This window comes from Mixophyes fleayi, chromosome 3 (genome assembly GCF_038048845.1).
Source record: "Mixophyes fleayi isolate aMixFle1 chromosome 3, aMixFle1.hap1, whole genome shotgun sequence".
In the NCBI taxonomy this organism is placed as follows: domain Eukaryota; kingdom Metazoa; phylum Chordata; class Amphibia; order Anura; family Limnodynastidae; genus Mixophyes; species Mixophyes fleayi.
Window position 1 is genome coordinate 28434853 of NC_134404.1, and position 25385 is coordinate 28460237.

Consider the following 25385-nt stretch of genomic DNA (forward strand, 5'->3'; position numbering starts at 1 on the left):
TACCAGAATGCACATGTGCGGCAGTGCATACTGTTACTTGCAGTGCCACAAGAGCAGGTACTAACATAATTGACATAACAAAGTGTTTTGTGCCTCCTTAGTAATACAATAAATGAATTATGCCCCCTTAGTCTATAAAATAAAAAAATATTTTGTCCACAATATTCTAAAAACACTCTAAAGACAAAGCCGACTGTTCCCGGCAAAACTCCCCTGGCCTAATGGGATAATGCCTGGTAAGCTTGCCTACTTAATAAATGGTCAGCCAATCAGGAGCTATCTCTCCTTATTGGCTGTCCATCTATTAATTAGGGTGGCTTACTGTACGTTAATTCTTTTGGCGACTCTGCATGTATTTGCAGTTAATTTCCAAAAGAACAGATTAAGGCCCATATGAGCTTATTGTTTGGAGAAAAAAAAAAAAACTATCTACGGTGACTTGAACTTTTGGAACATCATGTAGGAATCAACCAATCCACACTTTGCGTTTCTGCAAAGCAAAACTGCCCAGATGTCAGTCACTCTCTACTTGTCTATCTCCTAACATGAAAATGTGCTGCAGAGGAGTGAAAGAGCATGGGGGACATACATAGTTAAGTAAAACTCCTCAATGTATTGTATTTTCAGTTTTGTAACACACTTTGATTAGAGATGAGCAAAATATTCATAAATATTGCAAAATATTTATCTCATTCTGTATTATGAGGCAAAAGTGTTACCAGTGATGCATCAAGCACACCACACAGCTAAATTAATTGACCGCCCGCATCCCATCTGTATTCAGGCTATACATTTTGTGAATTTAAAAAAAAAAGTTAGTGGGTGACTGACTAAATATATAAAGAGCTGACTTCATACACTATACAGATGTGAGGTAAATTTCATTCTTGCCAGAAATATATTTTTGTTTTGATGTAATGTGTACTTTTAATCAGCACAGCCCTGTGACATATATTCATTCTCTTCAGGTATTGTATTTACTAATGGTGAGAACTGGAAAGTGATGAGACGATTTGCTCTTTCAACATTACGAGATTTTGGGATGGGGAAGAAAACTATAGAAAACAAGATTATTGAGGAAGCTGAATGTTTAACACAGGCATTTAAATCATATGGAGGTGAGTGGTTACTTTATAATTTTCACAATAACTGGCATTAGACATTGCTATAATTTGTTAGATTTGTTACATACATACATACACCATTCCCCATATATTTGTGTTATTCTCTGCTTGCTCTAATCTCTTTCATATTCTGTGTTTGCTGTAATTATACATAATGCTAGTAAAACATAGTTGGGGTAGGCTTTATTGCACTTAGTGTGGCTAATGTGTCTTGAATTTCAACATTCCACAAGTTTTAACCATTGTACATCAATAAAACGGTGTGAAACTGTTGGGAACCTGTTAGGAACCCCTCTAGCCGGCACAACACAACCCAGAATCTACTCTGCCAATCAGGTGTTCACTGGAGCCCCTGATGGTGGGGACAGACTGGGCCACAGACTAACAGAGGGTCGTGAAGTGTGTACCGGCTGGGGAGAACCCAGGCAAGAAGAGTCAGGTCCACGCAGAGGTCAAGGGCCGGCAGCAGACAACAGTATCGATGAACAAGCGGAGATCAGGGGTCACAGGCGAATAGCAGAACCGGTAAACAGGCCAGATATCAGGGTCACAGGAAACACGAGCGAAGTCCAATTCAAAGCCAAGGGTCATACACGGGGAGTCAGTAGTGGTATCAGAATACAGGAACAGGAACTAGCAGGTCAGCAGACTGGAGCACAGAAGCTATAACCGGCAATGAGGTAGCAGACTTAAATAGTGAGGACAGCCAATCAGAGCCTGGCTCTGATAATACCCAGCCCTCTGCACCAAAATTCATTAGCCCGTAGGCTAGTAATATTGATGGGCGCATGTGCCCGGCTTCTCATTGCCGGGACGCAGCGCTGAAGCGTCCCTCCGTTGCCCTGGCAACGGCCGGGTCATAGGCGGAAGTGATGTCCCGGTCGCCATAGCGACGGCCGGGACGCAGGTAGGAGAGTCGCGGCGGCTGGGCACCGCCGCAGCTCATAACAGAAACAATCAATTCACCATAATGTTTAAGAGCAATGTGAAATTGTGCAAAAAAGGCTGCTCAGTTAATACAATACATAGTGAATTTGGATTTCTTCTCATGCATTGTACTAATTCATGTGTTATGATGAATACACCAGACTTAATTCTCTTTAAATTAGCTACTTAATTCACTTCAAACCCTCTTTCACGGTAATGTAGCAAGTAGCTGGATGCACCCATGACTGGTATTTGGTAGTACTAAACAAGGAGGCGTGGACTCTAATGGACCCCCTGTATTTATCAGGGACCCCCCGAAGAGGTACGGACTTGGCTGCATGAGGTGCGCAGGTCGCGGTTCTCCAAGTTAGTAAACCAGTGCGGTAGCGTGGTGAACAGGAATGGTCGAACGGTCCAGGTCAAGCCAGCAATGCGAAGTACACAAGGATGTTCCAGAGGAAGGTCAGGGGAAGCCAAAAGGTCTGACCAAATTTAGCAAAGCAGTACCAGGGATATACCAGAGAGAGAGAGTCCAAGAGCCAAGCCAAACATCAGGAGCCAAAACACTGATGCAGGATACAAGTAACAGGTACTCTGGAGCAGATTTGAACCAATACTCTGGCACTGGTCTGCAGTAGGGAGGATCTTTAAATAGAGGGAAATGGTGCCTGATAGGTGATAGCAGATTCGGTGATCCAGTGCAGTTGAATGCCGGCAGAACAAGTGACAGCGTCCCATTTCCTAGCAACAGGACACGAGCGTCACTGTGCATGCATGTGCGGAGAAAACCCAGAAGAGCAAATAGGCACGGAGTCTATCGAACTCCCTAATGTTCACCAAGAACAGCCGCAAGGCGGGATGAGCTTCGCTGCCGTGAGTCACAGGTCGCGGCCCTCTAGTTCATCTCAAGATGTAGAAGACTGGTATACAACGAAGCAATGCAGTTCAAAATCAGCTGGCAGGCTCAGCGTGAAGAATATCCAGGTTCAGTACACGGACAGGCGGCAGAAGAAGAGGACTGGAGAGATGCAACGTCAGACAAGCGGGTCGGGGTCACCAGAAATCAATAGAGAGGTCAGCAAGCCGGGTCGGAACACAGGGGCTGGAGAGTCAGAATAGTCAGACAGACAGGAGTAGGTACACAGGAGTCAGACAAGGGCTGGAAGCACAGAGATCCCCGGGAGAAGCAGGAGCCAGAAAGCAGAAAGTTGCTCTGATACTCACCGAGTGTCAGAGTGAAGTTTAAATAGCTAGGGAAATTTAAGTTCCCCACCCCAAGTTGTGGTCATGTGACCGCCAAACCCGGAAGTGCGGCTTCCGATGAGAGACGGAGCTGCGCTGGAACGAGGGGAGGTAAGTCTGCAACAATAGTTTAGTATACCAGTATAGTAGAAAGTGATTAACTCTGAAAATCAAACATCACAAGATTGCTTCTTGCACTAGAAAACTTTGGATTTCAAATTAAAAAAATCTAATTGCTCTTTGGTGTGTGCTGCTCTGTTGTACAACAACAGCACCCAATTTTTCTACACTAATTAGAATTAGAAAGAAATACTAGTTTAGAATGATGTATATATAATATAGTCCTAATATATATATATATATATATATATATATATATATATATATATATATATATATATATATATTACACATATCAGATATCTATTTAATCTATTTAAATGCTCTGACACCCAATTGATCAGCAAACTATTCTAGCTGACTGATCGCTAAAAAATAAAACTGCATTAAAAATAATCACTGCTATTGTTTTCTATGTAACATTTCCAATGTCTCCCTGTCTCATGCTCTGGTCACTCTCTACAAGCTTTTTTAAGAGCAAAGCCTGCCAGCCACCTTCCTCCATATACGCTGTCTATTCTAAATAGGGAGGAGGGCTATATATGAAGAAGAATTTGATCCAAAACTCTTGCGAGTTTTGCATCAGTATTTTCCTGGAAATTATGATTTGCCTTTTTTTCAGATATGATTTTGGCATGAGGAATTCTACTCTGAATCCGAACTACTCATCTCTAGTATAAACCAATGTTGTGATGCAAATGCACAAGCAGGCAGTATTTTTTTGTGAAGCAATGTAAAATACTATATAAAAATCAATATTGCATATAGCGCACAAGTATTATAAGCTTTATTTTTGCACTGGGATTTAGAATTGAGCTAGAGTGTCCCCCCCCTCCCGACTCTAATTCTGTCAACACATGTTCAATTTAGCCACTACAGCATGGTTTTGCAAAGCTGCAAAATTTCACACCTGGCTGGTTATACTACTAACTTGTACCTAAATGTTGTTGTTATTTTCTGGTTTCTTTTCCCTTTGCCTTTTATAAATAAGATTTTTGTTTCTTCACAGTTGCCTGTAGCACCTATCTGCAGGTTTATTTGATGTGGGTACTCATCCCATGCCTCCTGCTCAGGTTTCCTCCAGGATAACTTGGTCTCTTTACATAGCTATGCTCTGTGAGTTAGAAACTGGAAAGGGGCCCTTACACATGCACGTTTTAAAACCAGGTTGGCTTGTTTAGCACAAAATATGCAAATTTGTACTGCACATGCCCACAGAACATCATACGCACATGAGACACTTGCATCTCCTTGTGACTAGAGTAGAGATGGGCGGGCTCGGTTCCCCGAGAACCGAACCTGCCCGAACTTCAAGTATCCGAGTACCGAGCCGAGCCGCCTCGGTACTCTCCCGCCGATTCGGAATTCAAAACGAGGCAAAACGTCATTGTGACGTCGTCGGATCTCGGAGCTCGGTTCTCGCGATGTTTCAAATGCATAAATATCTGCCTCCACAGCAATTCAGCGCCATTTGACAGAGGGAGAGAGAAGGGTTAGGTTGCAGGATTAGAGCAGGGAGAGAACAGTTATTAGAGCAGTTATAAGAGCAGTTATTAGAGCAGGAAGAGAGGAGTATAGAGGAGGCATTTTTCCAAACATTACAAACTGTTTGGGGTGTCATATACCCTCCTAAAGAAACAATTTCCTGCTGGCAGAAATTGTAATATACCAGCACATATTCTTTCTGAATTTGCACTACAAGTGTTGGGTGTCACATATTTCCCTGTAGTAAAAAGCTATTTTCTGGTGCTGAAATAATTGTATACCAGCAGTATATATTTCTGAATTTGCACTACAAGTGTTTGGGGTGTGACATATTCCCCTGTTCCAAAAAATCTATTTTCTGGTGCTGAAATTATTATATACCAGCACTATATATTTCTGAATTTGCACTACAAGTGTTTGGGGTGTGAAATATTCCCCTCTTCTAAAAAAGCTATTTTCTGGTGTTGCAATTATTATATACCAGCACTATATATTTCTGAATTTGCACTACAAGTGTTTGGGGTGTCAGATATTCCCCTCTTTAATTGATATGGAAATGTCACACAGTCCCTTTCCATACTAAGAAGAAAAACAAGCCATGTACAAACTTGCTTTGCAATGCTTAAGCTGCCCACCCTCCAGTGTGTACTCTGAAAGAGTATTCAGCACAGCTGGGAACCTTGTCAGTGATCGAGGTAGGAGGTTACTTCCGAAAAATGTGGAAAAGATGATATTCATCAAAATGAACTGCATCTTCCATGAGGAAGGCCTTTACCGTCAAATACACCCGTACTGATACTTCTCTAATGGCGGATTCCAGCGGAGATGAATTAATAGACTGTGATGATGATGTACACACTGATGAGGTTGAGGATGATGCTGAAGATGATGACGACAACATCTTTTTAAAACTTTTACTATAAGTGTAGGGTGTAATCTACCCCCAAAGAGAAAAGGGACTTGGGGCATTTCAATTTAACGTACAGTCTTTGCAGGCTGCTGTTTTGTCAATTTCACTGTAAGTGTAGGGTGTAATCTAGAGCCAAACAGAAAAGATGCTTTGGCCATTTCTATTTATGTTAGTCTTTGCAGGCTGCTTCTTTCTCCATTTAACTATAAATGTAGGGTGCAAAATACAGACAGACACCAAACTGCCTTTTTTACTATGAATGTCAATAGCTCCTTTTAGACCCATGGCTGCCACCCTGGATTGGTGTGTGTAGTTGTAGAATTAAGGACAGCCTACCAAGGATTAAACTGTATTTTTCCTAATTTGCACTAATAAGGTTTGGGTGTAATCTAAAGCCAAACAGAAAAGATGCTTTGACCATTTCTATTGATCGTCCAGTCTTTGCAGGCTGTTTTTTTTTTCTATTTAACTATAAGTGTAGGGTGTAATTTACAGATAGACACCCAACTGCCTTTTTTGCTATGGATTTCAATAGCTCTTTTTGGACCATTGGCTCCCACACTGGATTGGTGTGTGTCTGATAAAAGCAAATATCCTAGGGGGGGGGTCAGCGCTCGTTGACATTTATTAGCTGTAGAATTACCTCACTTATCCAGGAAACAGGTGGAGCACTAAATTATGTTATTTTAGGCCAAAAAAATTTAATTATTTAACCAATTTCAAAACAAAAACAAAACCAAAACCAAAACACGCAAGGGCGGTTTTGCCAAAACAAAACCAAAACACAAAGGTAATCCAGATCCAAAACCAAAACACGGGGGTCAGTGAGCATCTCTAGACTAGAGGGACGAGTAAATGCTTGCTAAGTACAGTAAGGGCACATTTGCAAAATTGCAATTGAGGCTGAACTGCACGGAGATGCATGTGTGCCTCTCAGGAGCTGTATGGGAGTACCTGATGACTGGTATAAATACGTGCCATTGATGAAGACGATTCATACCACTAGATAGCCACTTCTAATTAGATGATTGCATATTGACCTGTCCGCTGATGCTACTTCATTCATTAGTCGCAGACATATATTCACATTATCTGAGAGAGAACCTGAAAAACACCTTATGTGTCATGGGGCACTCATAGGAATATGGAATTATATTAAAACATATCAAAATTTTATTAATTTCAATTAAAAATTATATTGCTTAATGGCAAATTAGAAGTAGTGAAATATTAAAAACAAGTATATGACAAAATGAACCAGAAATGAGTAACTGATAAAACTGATAGATAAACCATCGGAACGCGCTGTTTCTCCACTAGATAATTTATATAGTTCATATACTGGATGCTAAATGAGATAGAGAGCTGTCATAGGCTCTCTACCTAGATGCACACGCTGGATACTAAATGAAATGAAGGTAGTCTACCCAAGTGTACCAGAAGTGAAATAGGACTAAAGATGTACTAATAGCTACATATAGAGGGGCATATCTCTCCCAAGTTAAACTGTATCAATAGATTAAGTCTATGCAGAGAGGAGAGAAACCCTCAGCAAAAATTGCTGTTATATTATGTAGTTAAATCTAGTGCCCCTGCTGTATAGATGCATTTCATTCCACAATATTCACATATAAGATGGATACATGACTTATTAGATCCTCAAAACACTCTCATATAGGATGAATATATGATTTATTAAATTCTCAGAATATGGTCTAATGAGAATATAAAGCTGCTGATCTTTCAGAAGGAGACCATAATGAGCTCCATACAAAGGCAGCTATTATGTTGGTATAGTATGCTAGAGGAATCTACTTCTGTGTAGATAACCAATATAGGAGACAGCGAGTATTAGCTATTATGAATCCCTAGAGCATCCAAAAATCATAAGTGTATATATAGGATAGTATAAACAGAGGATAAACAGCGCGTGTAACGCCGACGCGCGTTTCACTCTGCTAAGCTTTATCAAGGCAACCCGACCCGGCGTTCCGATAGGCTATTTATAATGACAAGACCGCCCCCTGGTGTACATCACCAAGGGCAGTTACTATGGCAACTTAAGCAAGTGTTGATCTCGGCATCAAGGGTCCGCCTACCATAATACGTCATGCGGATACCAAGACAACACTGGACGCTCTTTAAAAAACAGACCTATCCAAAGAATTAGATCATAAAGAAGGTGAGTCTAAAATAAAAAAAAAACACAGGATAACAAATAGTAAGCGGTACAAAAAATATATATATCAAACTGTCGGAAGATATAATCCGGAATCAGAGAAATCATATGGCACACTGAATCCGTTCGGTTAATTTTTAACTAACCATATATGTAACGCATGACAGTGGTAATCTGTAAGGCAAAGATAAGCTATATGAATGATGGTGATTATGATACCATGAGCAATATAGTTTATCAGTTTTATCAGTTACTCATTTCTGGTTCATTTTGTCATATACTTGTTTTTAATATTTCACTACTTCTAATTTGCCATTAAGCGATATCATTTTTAATTGAAATTAATAAAATTTTGATATGTTTTAATATAATTCCATTATCCTATGAGTGCCCTATGACACATAAGGTGTTTTTCAGGTTCTCTCTCAGATTTTGTATTTTGTGTGGGAGCACCTACCTCCAGGTGTTGAATACTATATGAAGCAGGATATTTATTTAATATGATATTATATCCCTCCATCTGGAGTATTAAGGATTATCCTGGTGCGATTATTGGTTCTTTAATAATCAGTTGTATTTGGAGTTTCTTTTACTCCTGGTGTATCTTTCAGCACAGGATTTATTTACCTTATAAAGGGAATTTTTGAATATATACTTTTCTCAGACCTATGGCGTCCTTTAGTGTCAGTAATGACCTTTTAAAGAGACAAGAAAAATGGCAAGAAAATGCAGACAACAAGTTTTATTGTAGTACACTGAATAGTAATGGTTCAGCAGAAGAATGGACTTCATTACTTAATGAATTAAAAAATCTCATGTATAAACAAACAAAGGTGTTTTGGAACAGAACTATGTTTAGCAATTATATTAAACAACAAATGATACCAAGAGGTTTTAAGCCAAAGATTTACCCAGCTTTTGAACTCTTTAATGAGGGACTCAAAAAGAAATGGGAGGAAACTTTAACTAGATGCTCGAATGATTTGATCAGTATACTCATGGAGCATGATAATTCACTATTACAATCTTATTCAATAGAGATTACCTCTCTGGGGGATAAACTCAAATGATATGAGAAAATGGAACACTTCCAGAAAGCGTATGATAAATTTAAGTCCGATCTTGACGATTTTGAAAAAATGATTGTGGATAAAAAACGTCATAAATTTGCTAGAGACAAAGGTGATTATCATAACAATAGAGTATTCAGATGGGACACTATAAAAACTAAAAAGGTTACATCAGGGTACAGTACTTCTGAAATGGAGTCATCAGACAATGAAACCCCTAATCAGTCTCCTCTTACTAAGGACAATCAAACCTCCATTCGTGATTTTTTAGACCTAAACCCGAGACGTCGGGAAGGAGGAGGAATTGCAGGCACAGGCCATTATGGAGGGGGGGGGGGAAGGGATACCAGACCAAAAAAATGGAAAGCCCTGGAGGAACAAGATCTTCCCATACAACAATTACCTCCCAGGAGATACAACCAGAAACCACGTTATTAAAGGACATGAGAATCATTAACCTCACAGATATTGATATCACTTCAGATCAGAGATCCCTTTTAGAGAAGGGTCTATCTTTTTCACCCTCAAGGAACTTTAATAGGTTTGAGTGGGAGAAAGATCTTACCCTTTTCTCTAGAAAATTACTTCTAAAAAAATCCTTTAATGTTAAAACAAGAGAACAGACTACTTCTGTAGATTTATATCATAATCCGGAACAGTTAAAACTTGATTCAGCCGAGGAATTACTAGCACTCCAGATTTTGGAGGAACTTGATACAGCAGACACTATGTTATCCCTTGTAGATAAAGATCCAAGAGAGGAAATCTTACCTCCAAAAAACAAAAATAAATCGGTGTTTACACCTGATTTTAATATTTGTCCGCAAGTTAAAACATACAAGGATCTTGTATCCAAAGATTTGGATCGATTGTACCACAATGGACAACATAGATTGAAAAGTAAGCATAATCTTACAAAGGGTGAGTGGAAAGCACTTAAGGAAATAGAGGAATGGGACAATGTGGCGATAAAGCCATCTGATAAGGGCACAAACATTGTTCTATGGCCTAGATCACAATATTTGAAGGAAGTGTATCGTCAGCTTAGTGACAATAGCTGTTATAAACGATTAATTTTCAATCCTACAGCCAACTTCCAGTCAAAATATGATAAATTGATCCAGGATGCATATATAAGAGGAATTATCACACATACAGACTTTGATTTTCTTACGGTACGCCACCCCAAAGTGGCCACTTTTTACATTCTCCCAAAAGTGCATAAGAATGAAACGAATCCTCCCGGGAGGCCTATTGTCTCTGGCATTAATAATTTAACAGAGAATGCCAGTAAATTTATAAATGCGCAACTGCGGGAATTTGTATTAAGTCTTGCATCTTATGTAAGGGAAACTTCTGATGTACTGACTAAGATTAATAACATCAATATCAATGAGACAACTAAATTGGCTTCACTGGACGTGGAATCTTTATATTCCAATATAATTCATGAACAAGGCTTACAAGCAACCAAATATTTTATGGATATAAGATCCGTGGATGGTTTGAATGACTTCATTTTAAATTTATTGGATTTTTTTCTCACTTGCAATTATTTCATTTTTGAGGAGAAATTTTATCTCCAAGTAAGAGGTACTGCCATGGGCAGTGCGTGTGCACCGACATACGCAAACCTCTTTCTTGGTTGGTGGGAGAGGGAGAAGGAGAGGGAGAAGGTCTTTATTGAGGACAACCATTTATACACTAGCCATATTGTTTTATGGCTAAGATACATCGATGATCTGGTTTTATGGGATGGCGAAGAGAATTTATTTTTAGAATTTGCCAGAACCCTAAATAATAATGACTTAAATCTGAAATTGACATTCGAAATACATCAGGATCACATCAATTTCTTAGATTTAATTATTAGCAGAACATCAGATGGACATCTCAGTACGGATATTTATAGAAAACATACCGCTACTAATAGCCTTCTCCACTCTTCCAGTTCCCACTACCCGGCAGTTATTAGGGGTATCCCCAAAGGGGAACTCTTGAGAATGAAGCGCAACTGCTCTGAAACACATACTTTCAATAAGAGAGCGACAGAGTTGAAGAGTAGACTCGTCTCTAGGGGCTACACGTTATTCGCAAGGCAGAGACCTCGGTTAGCAAAAGAGAAAGGGAAGATCTTATCTACACATCCACTAAACATAAATCTCAGGACTCAAAAGTTCGTCTTGTTGGTTCCTTTTGTTCGGAATGGAAGCAGATTGAAAAAATCTTCCAAAAACATTGGGGAATTCTCAAGTCTGATGATGACTAAGAAAAGATTTTACAAGATAGGATATCTATAACGTGGCGTCGTTCAAAAAATTTGAGAGTCTGTCTGGTGCATAGTACATTGCCCTCATTGAAAGCGAGAAACAGTATCAGACCTATTGGATTCTACAAATGTGGCAGGTGTCAGGCTTGCCAGTATATGGTTCAAACTAAGACATATAAAGACCGCTATCATAAGATATGGAAGTGTCACATGCACTAGGAGTTGCTACCCGAGTTTCACCAGATGGAACTCTGCTAGAGAGGCGGGGTTATGGCACGCACCTCAAAGCAGGCAGGTGAATGATTGCAGCTACACAACAGCAGGAGAGTAGAGATAGTCTGAGGAAGTCAGCGACTTGCAGCTATGGTTGGAGGAAAAGTCAGCGACTTGGAGCTGTAAACTGGAAACTGAAGATAATGTAGACACGAGGAGTGGACGTGGATAGGTGATGGTAGAGGAGGAGTCAGTGGTCTGCGTACAGCAAGTTGTACTACTGTTGTGATGGGAAGAATAGTACTGGTGCAGGTAGGTAGCAGGGTAGTCGGTGGTCTGCGTTCAGCAAGTTGTACCACCGCTATGGTGAGAAGTCTGGTCCAGGTGTAGGTAGGTAATAGGAAAGTCAGTGGTCTGCGTATAGCAAGTTGTACCACCGCTGTGATAGAAGGACTTGTCCAGGTGCGGGTAGGTAGAAGGGAAGTCAGTGGTCTGCGTGCAACAAGTTGTACCACTGCTGTGAGAAGGAATGAGGACTTGTCCAGGTGCAGGAGAATGAAGTTGAAAGGCAAACTGTGGCTGTATGGAAACAGCGCGAGTAGAGCAATGTCTTGTGAGGCAGACATGGAAGGCGCAATGAATAGTCTGTATGGAGTAGATGCCTTGCAGTGAGGGGAAGCTGGTCACAGCAGATATGCACAATACGCTAAGTAGTAGTGTGAGGAGATATCGTAGCTTGAGTGAAAGCTTGTCCTAAATGAAGCAATGCAGTAACACAGTCTATATGGGTACTTGTACCCTGTGCAGCAAACAACAATGGATACAACTGGTATGCGAGCAATAGGCAATAGTCAATAGTCAGTAGAGCATACCCAGTTGTGTAGATCCGGAATCAGCTGAGAAGTGAAGCGTTGTAGCGGTATGGGAGCCGCCGCTGAGTTGAGCAGGGAGCAGGGTGGAAGCTGAAGCACGAGTATAGCTGGAAGCAGTTTGGAAACTGTACACACGAGTAGAGCTGGAAGCAGGTTGGAAACTGCACACAGGAGTAGAGCTGGAAGCAGGTTGGAAACTGCACACAGGAGTAGAGCTGGAAGCAGGTTGGAAACTGCACACAGGAGTAGAGCTGGAAGCAATTTTGGAAACTGCACACAGGAGTAGAGCTGGAAGCAGTTTTGGAAACTGCACACACCTATAGAAGTTCACTGGGAGTGAGACTTCAAGATCAGGCAACTACCTAAGGCTGCAAGTGCCTTAAGTAGGGAGGGGTGATTGATCCATCAATCACATTAGTGGTCAGGGGTCAGGTGTAGTTGTTAAAGGGACCTGCGCATGCGCAGTGCGACAGGATGGCGGACGGCCGCGGTTCAACACAGGTGTGAGCGGGAAAGATGGAGAACCACGTACCAGAGTGGAGGCACTCACACTCCGGTGAGTGACAGGAAGGTAAATGAGTTTCTGAACTGTGATTCTCCCAACGTGATCTATTGCCTTACCTGTCTGTGCGATCTGCAGTATATTGGAATGACCCTGAAAAAGAGGGTGCTAGAGCATATTGGTAATATCAGAAGGGCGGAGAAGGATATGCACAATCTTAAACAAATCACCACTGTAGCGAGGCACTTTATTAAATGTCATGAGGGTAAACCGACAGGACTTCAGGCTTTTGCTATGGAACGAGTACACATGGGCCTGAGAGGGGGGGACCTTAATTTGGAACTCCTTAAAAGGGAAGCGAAAAAAATCTTCCTGATAAATAGTCTTGCTCCTAAGGGTTTGAACGACCATGATAATTATTTGGTATTTCTGTAAATATCCATTCACATACAGGATTATAATGCACATTACTGATTTCAGCATTTTTTGTTTCTCTAGGACTCTAATAATCCTTCTGGATTTTAGCACTGCACTGTTAATGATGGACAATTTGTTTTGGTCCCTCATTATTACATTTCTTACTTTGATATTTAGCACTGCTACTTTATGTAAGCATATGTGGACTATATTGTTTGGTCCCTTCTTCACTATATGCATATACCAATTTCATGGTACACTCAATTTAAGTACAGGATTTCTTTCACTTACTCCTTTATGATATTTTCTACAACTGTTCAAATTTTATTTATTTATTTTTATTTTTGCTTCACAGTATTCACTTTGGGCCTTTTCCCCTTTAGTAGTTTTCTGATCATTTTCACTGTGCACGTTCATAATGTGCATTCTATAAATTTGATACCAATTTTTTCTTCATATCCCTAAGTCCTTATGGATTCAAAACATCGAATGAATGTCATAGACTATGTTGCATCTATTAGTTGTCCTCTTTAACCCTTTATGATGGTACTTCTGGTACACTTGGGTAGACTACCTTCATTTTATTTAGTATCCAGCATGTGCATCTAGGTAGAGAGCCTATGACAGCTCTCTATCTCATTTAGCATCCAGTATATGAACTATATAAATTATCTAGTGGAGAAACAGCGCGTTCCGATAGATTATCTATCAGTTTTATCAGTTACTCATTTCTGGTTCATTTTGTCATATACTTGTTTTTAATATTTCACTACTTCTAATTTGCCATTAAGCGATATAATTTTTAATTGAAATTAATAAAATTTTGATATGTTTTAATATAATTCCATTATCCTATGAGTGCCCCATGACACATAAGGTGTTTTTCAGGTTCTCTCTCAGATTTTGTATTTTGTGTGGGAGCACCTACCTCCAGGTGTTGGATACTATATGAAGCAGGATATTTATTTAATATGATAATATATCCCTCCATCTGGAGTATTAAGGATTATCCTGGTGCGATTGGGTGGTTCTTTAATAATATATTCACATTAGTTAATTCATATTTCCATGTGGACCTTTGCAAGCAAGAAGATTCCCATACATTTTTTAAAGGGAAAAACAACATAAGTTTGTATTTAATCGAATTTAGCTTGTATTTGTGTTTTGTATTTGATTACATTGTATAGGGTAAAGGTAATATTTTCATTAATTAATAACTGTTCAGAGACTGTTCTCTTTTTTTTGTATATGACACTTCATTACATTATTACATTGTGTACAAATTGGATAATGTGACTTTCACTTTGACTACATATAATATAAAGCCACATTTCTATGCTATCATAGGGTGTAAGTTTACACAGTTGTTAATCCTGATGTACAGGTGGTTCATGCTAGTGATGTACAGCTGGACAGTTCTTGACATGTGTCCGATTGAAAATATGCACAGAAATGTGTATTTTATACGTGCATGTTTTCCTGCGCATAGTCAGGGCGCAAATACGTCCAACTGTACATGAGTCCCTCAGTTATCAGTGCGGAGTTCCCCTTTCATTTTTTATCCTGCCCAGACTTCTCCATTTTATTACATCCAAAACACAGCAGAATAAATTGACACCTTAGTCATCCCAGTCCTATTGATAGACTATTCATTCTGAGCAATGCAAAAGTGGATCTTGAAGACTGGATAATGATACAATGATGGGTTATATACGTAGAGATGAGGGTAACAATACAATAATGGCTCATGCATAGTGCTGATGGTATAAGCTTATACTTAGATATGAAGGTAATGATACAGTGACGGCTTATACGTAGAGAGGAATGGAACTTCCACTGTTCTATTCATGGGATTCAATAACTGGATTTTCAGCATATTGATTGATTAATCTTTTATTGATGGTAAAGAGAAAATTTTCGATTTGATAGAAGTGTTAAATATTTCAAATTGTATTCAAGTACATTGGTTCAATGTCTTTGATTCTTTTTGAAAAAATGTTTAAAAAAATAACAGTTTTAAATGCTGTGATTATTCCAAATCCTGAAACTTTTTATCTTATGATCTTTTGAAACTGATTGGCCTGTCTCCAAATGTTCTCACACACACACACACACACACACACACACACACACACACACACACACAGTAATGGCCAAAAGTTTTGAGGATGACCAGGGCCATCTTAACAACATTATGGGCCCCCGGGCAAAGCAGTGCACTGGGGCCCCTAGATATAGATATAGATATAGATAGATACAGATAGATATAGATATAGATATAGATATAGATATAGATATAGATATATAGAGATAGAGATAGATAGATGTACTTGCTCAGTGACCCGTGTAGGTTTTTTTTGCAGGTTTTTTCTTTTGCAGGATTATTTATTCTCATTAAGAGCCGTGCCTATGGGGCCCCCTTGCCCGTGGGGCCCCCGGGCATCTGCCCATCATGCCCAATGGAAAAGATGGCCCTGAGGATGACTCAAGTGTTATTTTTCAAAATATCTGCTGACTCAGATTTTATGATGGCAATTTGCATGTACTCCACAATGTCATGAAGAGTGATCAATTGAATTGCAATTATTTTAAAAGTCCCTCTTTGCCACGATAATGCTCTTTATCCTCAAAACAACATTTCCACTGCATTTCAACCCTGCCACAAAAGGACCAACTGACATCAGGTCAGTGATTGTTTCGTTATTGCAGGTGAGAGTTTTGAGGAGGACTAGGCTGGAGATCACTCTGTCATGCTGATTGAGTTAAAATAGCAGACTGGAAGCTTTTAAAGGAGGGTGGTATTTGAAATCTTTATTCTTCCTCTGTTAACCATGGTTACCTGTAAAGAAACATGTGCAGTCTTCATTGCTTTGTACAAAAATGGCTTTATAGGCAAGGATATTGTTGCTAGTAAGATTGCACCTAAATCAATAATTTATTGGATCATCAAGAGCTTCAAGGAGAGATGTTCAGCAGTTGTAAAGAAGGCTTCAGGGAGCCCAAGAACGTGCAGCAAGTGCCAGGACCATCTCCTAAAGTTGATTCAGCTGCGGGATCAGGGCACCACCAGTGCATAGCTTGCTTAGTAATGGCAGCAGGCAGGTGTGAGTGCATCCGCACGCATAGCCTGGGGTTGGTTAGTCATTATGGCAGGGGGACCCCTGCCGCGTGTCCCCCTACTATAGTGCCTCCAACCCGGCTGGTTTGCCTAGTGCTGGTTCTGGGTAAATAGGGGGGACCCCATGCAAAATTTTTCCGTGATTTTCACGGAACCAGCAATAGTCTTGCAGCACTAGGGTTAAGACTGAATAGAGGGGGGACCGCATGCTTTTTTAAAAAAAATGTTTTATCTTTTCTTTACTATTTTGACAGCTGCCGGAGCTCTGACAGCATGCTGTTTGAGCAATCTCACTGCTCACAACCAGCGCTTTTATTTTGGTCGTTTGAATGGCGCTTTTCCGGCGGTATGCCAAACCCCTCCATAGTAAATCCGGTTGTTTGTATGTTCCTCATTGTTAAAATCGGGATGGCGATTTCTAAAGGAGTGGTTTAGAAAAAAGTAATTTCTAGCCGTTTGGACGGCGGTTTTGCCTTTAGTTAATCCGGCGATGGTCAAACCGCAGGCAAACTAGCCGAAAAACGGCGGGTTTATCGAACCGCCCGTTAGTAAATCTAGCACTTTGACTCTTTGTATAAACTTAATGCAATTGTCAATAAAAGTCTTTGACACTTATGAAGTGCTTGTAATTTTGCTTCAGTATACCATAGCAACATCTGATAAGAAGGTCTGAAAGCACTGAAGCAGCAAACTGTGTGAAACCCAACACTTGTGTCATTCTCAATATATATAATATATATATTAATTTGTATTATAAAAAATATATATAGTGACTTCTATGAATATTGCTGATGTTGTATGTTAATTTGAAAACTTCTTTTTTCCAATTTTAGGAAAATCTTTTAATAATTTGACCATCATTAATGCTGCTGTAGCCAATATAATTGTCTCCATACTACTCAGTCATAGATATGAATATGATGATCCGACCATTCTGCGGCTGATGGCTTCAATTAATGAAAATATAAAACTCCTTGCAAGTCCTATGGTTATGGTAAGTTTTTCTCCGATTACGGTGTCATTTGTTTTTTGTGCTTGTTACAGGAAAGTAGTAGTAATAAGTAATCTGGGGCATAGCTAAACATTTTTGGAACCCACAGCATATCCCCATTAAAAAAAGTAAGCAGAAATTTTAGAACTAATTCAGCCTAATTCAAATGTTAATATAAGGCAAATAGTAAAGTATTAAATCTTTACCTAATTAAATCATAATGCTAATTGCTTCCACTTGCTGGAGTAATTCTGAAACTTGCAATCTGGCAGAATTTGCCTACTTTAAATCCAGATACATATTCTTGCTGCAGTTTGATTCTGGTAAGTTAATTGTTTTAACTGGCTATAGATGTAACTATGGAGTGACAATCTTTAATAACCTATTTCTTCAAAGGCAACAAAATTGTGTTTCTATGTTTAAGATTCCATTTTTAGACAGAGGTCCTATTTGAAGTCATTAATCTATTAAACTGTAGTACTCACCATAATTGTTCTAATTAGGCAATGCAATTTGTTGGAAATTAAACCTAGGTAAGTTATCCTTTATTATTGAAAATAACACAATGATGTAGAAAGTAAGCAGAATGTTGTTCCAGCAATTCTTGGCTTGCTGCTATGAGAAATTGCAAAGAATGCTGTGGGAGGGAAACGTTAGCAGGTGGTATAAATTAAGTCAATGGTTAAGGAAATGGAGAAAGATAAAATATATAAAATAAGAACAATAAATATAAAAACAAAAAGGTTTACTATGAGAACTCACTGGAGACGCCAAATGTTGTTAACTGCATTTGAATCAATTGCAGCACTAATAGTCTGTACCATATACCTACCTCAGCATATTCTGGTGCAAAGTGGTGGAATTGGTCCAACGGCATCTCTCCAGATAAAGCTTATTCACAATTGTTCTCATTTAATATTCTTATTTTGTATTTATAATGTTAGTTTTTTTTATTTTTATCTATTTTCTTACCCATTGCATTAATCATTCATATCTATTACCTACTATCTTTTCACTCTAGTCGTGAGAGTAAAGGAACTTTGGTGCTGTCTTTTTTTCATGTGTATAGCGTAATGTATTAATTATGTTGGCTTATTGCACATAAATGAATTTTCCCATATATGCTATGCCTAGATGGTAGACAAACACTTGCATTGAAAGCAATAATTACAGACAGTCACTGTACCCGGCACCCCCCCTGGTAATTAGACTTAATTTCTTGGAAAGGGGTCCATAAATGCTTTTCCAGGAATGCTGTCACTCTCTCCATTGAGGCTACCATAAGGTAGTAGTTCCAGGACACTGTCACTGCGCTTTTGGCAGACACGCAGCTGCCCAAGACCTGGAGAGTGATGAGGACAAATGGCAGTACTATAGGGACTGATTTCCAGTACTGTCAACTGGCAGAGACCTGTAATCTCAATGCCAGCTTAACATCAGCTATCCCTGGGTAGTGAATTCACCTCTGGTGTTTTGGGAGCTCTCGTTTAAAGGCAGAAATGCCCCCCTGTGTAGTTCCAAGACATGTCCTTTGTGTGTGTGTGGGGCAGCACAGTGGCTTAGTGGTTAGCACTTCTGCCTCACAACACTGGGGTCATGAGTTCAATTCCTGACCATGACCTTAATTGTGTTAATTAACTATAACCTTAATGTTCTCCCCGTGTTTGCGTGGCTTTTTTCTCCGGGTGCACCGGTTTCCTTTCACACTCCAAAGACATACTAGTAGGTTAATTTGCAGCTACCAGATTGACCCATCCTAGTCTCTCTCTCTGTCTCTCTCTGTCTGTGTGTGTGTGTGTGTGTGTATGTTAGGGAATTTAGACTGTAAGCTCCATTGGAGCTGCTACTGATGTAAGTGAGGTCTCTGTACAGTGCTGCGGAATTAGTGGCACTATATAAATAGTTGATGATGATGTTTACTGTTACAGGTAAATATCCAGTCAAAGGGATAGCAGGTGATGGAATTAGATATTTTTCGGTAGAATCTAAAAGGTTGTTCAGGATAGGTCATAACACAGAGACATTACATTTGATTACCTAATGCAGTCATTTATAATTAAACAAAGACTTGTTTCTCTGTGAACCTTTTCATTATCTTGACACCCACTTCCCATCTACCCTCTTCACCTCCCTCGAGCTGCCCCCCTTGTCCCCATCCCCTCTCACCTCCTCTGGTCGTTCTCTTGAGGACTGCTTCCACTTTGACATCCTTCTCAACCTATTCCTTTCCTTCAGTAACTGTCCCTTCTTCAAATATGCTATAATAATCCCAAACTTAAAAAAAAAACCTGCCTTTTCCCTTTTCATTTTTCTCGACCTCTCCTACATTTAATACCATTAACCACCCCCTGTATTTGAAAACTCTCCAATCTCTCCTCTGGTTTTCCTCTTACATCACTTAAACGCTTAATTTTCCTCCAAATCTAACTCCACCCCCCCCCCCCCCCCACCCTTATACCTTACCTGTCGAATTCCTCAAGGAGCCGTTCTTGGCGTCCTGCACTTTTCTCTTTACACCTTTTCTCTCTTCATCTACTTTGGCCTCTAGTACTTCCTGTATGCTGATGACACCCAAATCTATCCTCCACTGACCTTTCCCGTTTCCTCCTCTCTCATGCCTCCTGCTGTTTCTTGGCAATCTCATGTTAGATGTCCCAGATCTTTCTGAAACTCATTATTCCTAAGACTGAAACCATCATCTTTCCCTGCTCCAGGTTCCTTCACTCCCTCTCTTTTTCTGTTAATAACACTATCATCTCCTTTATCTCTCAAGTCTGCTACCTACCATTCATCTTTGACTCCTCCCTCTCCTTCACTACTCACATTCAGTCTCTCTCCAAATAATGCACTTTCACCTCTAATATATCCAACATTTGGAACTTTCTTACCTCGGGAGCTACCAAAACTTTTATTCACTCCCTTGCAATCATCATCATCACCATTTATTTATACAGCGCCACTGATTCCGCAGTACTGTAGAGAGAACTCACTCACATCAGCCCCATTGGTGCTTACAGTCTAAATTCCCTAACATACACACCCACACAGACAGACACGCAGACCAGGGTCAATTTGTTGGCAGCCAATTGTATGTTTTGGAGTGTGGGAGGAAACCGGAGCACCCAGAGGAAGTGCTAACCACTTAGCCACTGTGCTACCCCCCGTCCATGCATCATTTTTTGTTTTTATAATCCATATTGTTTTAAACATAACCCTTCTTTTCCTCATTATAATACTTTCAAAATTCCCTATTTTTCATTTCAACATCAGCTATTTTTTGTTTTATAGTATATCACAATGTTAGACTATATATGACATGAAAATGATGTAAACATTCAATCTAATTGTCAGATTTGTTTACAATTACATTTTTCTTTTGAAGCTGTACAATAGTTTCCCGTCTGTGGTAGACTGGCTGCCAGGTGGTCACAAAAAGATTTTTGAAAACGCTGAGAAGTTTCACAGCTTTATAAGGTCGACATTTACCAAACAGAAGGAAGAACTGGATGTAAATGACCAGAGGAATCTGATTGATGTATTCCTGGCTAAGCAGCAAGAGGTATAAATTACATCGTATTTGTTACCCATAAGAATAAATGTATGTAAAAGCATTAGTGCCCCCATTTCAGTCCCCAAATACAATAAAAAAACGTGAAAAAATGACAGCTAGAATGACAGTCTTACCTGAAAAACAACTGTGCAGCTCTCCAATGCCAGCAGAAGGATGACAGCAGCTCCTTTCCACTGTTCAGGTCTCCGGCACCACTGTGTGACGTCAGTGCGCCCTTCATGCCTTTCAATTTAAAACAGCAATGTCGGACCCCGTTTAAACAGTGTCACTGCGGGGTCCCGACACTGCCGTTTTAAATTGAAAGGCATGAAGGGCGCAATGACATCAAACAGTGGTGCTGGAGACCTGGGCACTCGGAAGGATGTGCTGTCATCCTTCTGCACAGTCGTTTTTCAGGTAAGTCTGTCATTCTAGCTGTCGTTTTTTTCATTCAATCGCTTTTTTAATGTAGATGTCCTGTGTCTGTGTTATCGTAATCGTTGAAACGGTTACCACCGGTATAAATATTGTCTTTTTCACAAAACTGTAGTACAACAAAAATGTCAGGCTCATATATAATTGCATCCTTAGACAATCTGTTTACAAATGCTTTTGAGATTACTCTCTGACACATGGGTGCTATAGGTCCTGTTGTTTCAGAGCAGTGAGGTAAGTGTTCATTTTTATGTAGAAGGTAATTATGGGGCATGGCTGTGGGGTATAAACATGTAACACAGCTGTCTGTTGAATCTTAGGATTCTACTGATTTGTCGTGACTGAAATAGTATTTACATTTTATATCAATGCTTTTTTGTTTGTATTAGTTTCTTGAATTAATTATAATATAATATGTTTAAAAAAACTCTTAAAATAACATTACAATGGTTTTCTTCAATTGCATTGATCTCCTTTTAATGTTGTCTTCTAAGCTCACAAATTACTCTAGAAGTGACCCCCATACATACCAGCAATGCCCCAACATATATCACATCTGCAAAAATGGATAAGTTCTGTCCTTCAAGCCTTTGTAAACTTTGTTTCTTTAGTACACATGTGAGTGTTTCAACTCTCTGAATAACCTAGCAGCAATCTATATATAATCGGGGGGCTGATGAAACATTAATCATTAAAATGCAGGCTTATTCCCCCAAAATCCTAAGTGAAACTCATCACTGACCCCCTTCCATGCATCATTTCACAACGTGTGGTCAGCAGACGTTGCTGCACTTTCCTTGCTGCTGAAACCTTGGGCTCCATGGTCACCACCTATTTATATTGAAAATTCTTCATAAGAAGGAAAAAATAAGTTGTAGTTATAAGTAAGGTAAATGTGAATACAATTGAAGGAGAAAGCAGTGATTTAAATTTTTCTTAGAAAGCCACATAGTATACACTGTTTAGTGACATAGCTGAGGAAGGTAGCACACAAGTTTCTTGGCATAGAATTGTATATCACACAAATACAAATATAAACACGGAAAATCAATCTTTATATTTTTAAGGCATTTAATGTGAAATGTGATGTGTTAGAGGATTGTTGATCTTCTCATATAGGTTTAATACACAACTATGTTATAACTATATTTTTGCCAGTGGCAGAAGAACCAACTAGAGGGGACTTTCTCCTGGACTAGTTACTATCTAATAGAAAATATATTATACCTAATATACAGACGAGGGAGTAGTGATCAGAATATTGTGACATTTTACTGGAGTTTCAAAATAATTTTAGCAGCTTCCTTACAAAACTAATGTGCTTTATTTTGGGCTTCCCAGTCTACAAAGGGGACATTTTTAAAAAATATATTTTAAATAAATTTTGTTGCATGTTTATGCAGTATCATATGACAACAATATTTCTAAGAATAAAAAGCAACAAATGTGGTTAAATAAGAAAGCAAGTATATTTTTCAATCTAGAAAGGATTGAATTATTTATGGAAATGCAAAGACTGTAACAAAATATATAAAAATGAAATCAGGTTAGCAAAGACTATAGCTGAAAAATGAAATGATTCCAAGTACCGTATATACTCGAGTATAAGTCGACCCGAATATAAGCCGAGGCACCTAATTTTACTACATAAAACTGGGAAAACTTATTGACCCGAGTATAAGCCTAGGGTGGAAAAGAGCGCTAATTTAAAAACCTAAATAAAAATGATAGGTTCAATCTATGAAATCATTTTTAGCTAGATGACAAGGAACATTCATAAATGATTATAAAATCATTGGGTACAACCTAACCTAAATAAAGGGGTAGGGATATAAATGTATGAACATGGTGGCTGTATTGTTTGTTCATTATGTAATTGCACTGTAAATTAAAAAAAACAAACAAAGAGAGAGAGAGAGAGAGATTTTTCACTTACCCGGCAGTGGAACGCATATGCGTTCCAACAACAGGAAGTTCAGCATTTGGAACGCAAGTTTGCGTTCCAAATGCCGAACTTCCTGTTGTTGGAACGCATATGCAGAAGTTGACAGCCGAGGGACCGGACACCAGGTAAGTTCACCCAAGTATAAGCCGAGTGCCCTTTTTCAGCATACAAAAGTATGCTGAAAAACTCGGCTTATACACGAGTATATACGGTACATAAACTACATGAAAAATCAAACTTACAATATTGAGTCACTAAAGGATAAAGAAGGAAAGTACTTGCAGAACTGTGCAGAAATCTGTCTATCATATCTACATATCCACTCCCATAAACTGTACTTGATTAACACAGTAGAAGGTGTAGTTACACCTAAACAAGAGGAAGATAGATAAAGTATCTGGCCCAGATGACATCAATAGGTGTGCACAAAAGAAATAAAGTTTGTAATTAATAGATCACTATTTATTTAGATACTACGAGCCTGAGTCATTAAGGAAAGTAAGGCAAAAAAAGGAGAAAATGTTCTCCGGTATAAACCATGTTGCAATGCAAGGGGTGCAAATTAGTTTATTATTTTGCACATAAGTTAAATACTGTCTGTTTTTCCATGTAACGCACAAATATTTGACAGCTTTATTTTTACACTGAAATTTAAAGTTGATATAGGACATGCTCTATCCAAATTATAAATCTGTCCCCACATTTTATATTTAGCTCCCCCTCCAATGCAACATGGTTTTGCCAAGGTGCAAAGTTATTTCATTTTTAAGCTTTGCTCTCCTTAATGACTCAGGCCCTACATAACCAGTCCAGTGCCACAAGATTTGAGGAAAGCAGATGTGGTACCAACATTTAGAATGGGGACAAAATCATGACTGGGAAATTAAAGATGAGTTAATCTTGCAAAGGACACTACAAGACTTCTGAAATATATTGCATACATAATTTAATTGCACGGTGTCAGCTTGGTTTCATACAGTAAAACTTGTCAAATAAATATTTAGTTTTCTTGATGAGGTAAATTTCGAACTGTATTTTGGTAGTGCAATTGATGTGATAAATTTTGATTTTTCAAAAGTGTTTGACTCTGTTTTCTACATGACAGTCTGGTACATAAATGAAGGAACATGTGTGTATGTTGTAGAGAACTGGGGTTGGGTACTAAATCATGCCTTATTAAAACCCAACACTACTTACTACGACTCGAGGATCCAGAAACACTGAAACATGAGGTATTAGTTCATATTTTGATCAAAATATTTAAACCTGCATCCCAGCGTCAAGGGCACCTCACTATCTTCATCTCCCGTATCAAATAAATCCCTTTTAGCCATGTTCTAAAATATATATATATTAATATGGTTGCATTGAATCTAAATGTTATAAGTTATACACCAGTTTAAGAACTGATTTGAAGAGTTACTGTTCATCATTTACAGCACTGGGGTCATGAGTTCAATTCCCGCCCATGGCCATATCTGTGAGGAGTTTGTATGTTCTCCTAGTGTTTGCGTGAGTTTCCTCCAGGTGATCCGGTTTCCTCCCACACTCAAAAAACATACTAGTAGGTTAATTGACCCTAGTCTATGTGTGTGTGTGTGTGTTAGTGAATTTGAGTGAGTGAGTTATCTGTACAACGCTGCAAAATTAGAGGTGCTATATAGATAAGTGGTGATGAGATATATATATATATATATATATGGAAAATATTTAAATTAAAATGCATTCATTTGCTACATTATATGGGCACCTTTTAAGGTAGCATTTTTAACTTATAAGTGGTATTCTGTGTAATAATGTAATAATGTTCTATTTATATTATGCAGGGGAAACCAGAATCTGCTTTGTATTTCCACAATGAGAACCTCACTACAGTGGTGGGAAATTTATTTGGTGCAGGAATGGAGACAACTGCTACCACTCTGAGATGGGGCCTCCTGCTAATGATGAAATACCCGGACATCCAAAGTGAGAAAACTATACATTTATATATGGGATAATACACGCATACTGTGA

At 39.0% G+C, this 25385-nt stretch overlaps 1 protein-coding gene across 1 annotated transcript in view; it reads left to right on the forward strand.

The window, feature by feature from the left end:
• The window catches only part of LOC142143428 (cytochrome P450 2K4-like), a 72333-nt gene that overhangs the window by 21747 nt on the left and 25201 nt on the right, over positions 1-25385 (forward strand). The window contains exons 4-7 of the mRNA XM_075201268.1: positions 969-1118; positions 17282-17442; positions 20822-20998; positions 25196-25337. Coding sequence (XP_075057369.1) covers positions 969-1118; positions 17282-17442; positions 20822-20998; positions 25196-25337 — 630 coding nt within the window. The remainder of the gene's footprint in view (positions 1-968; positions 1119-17281; positions 17443-20821; positions 20999-25195; positions 25338-25385) is intronic.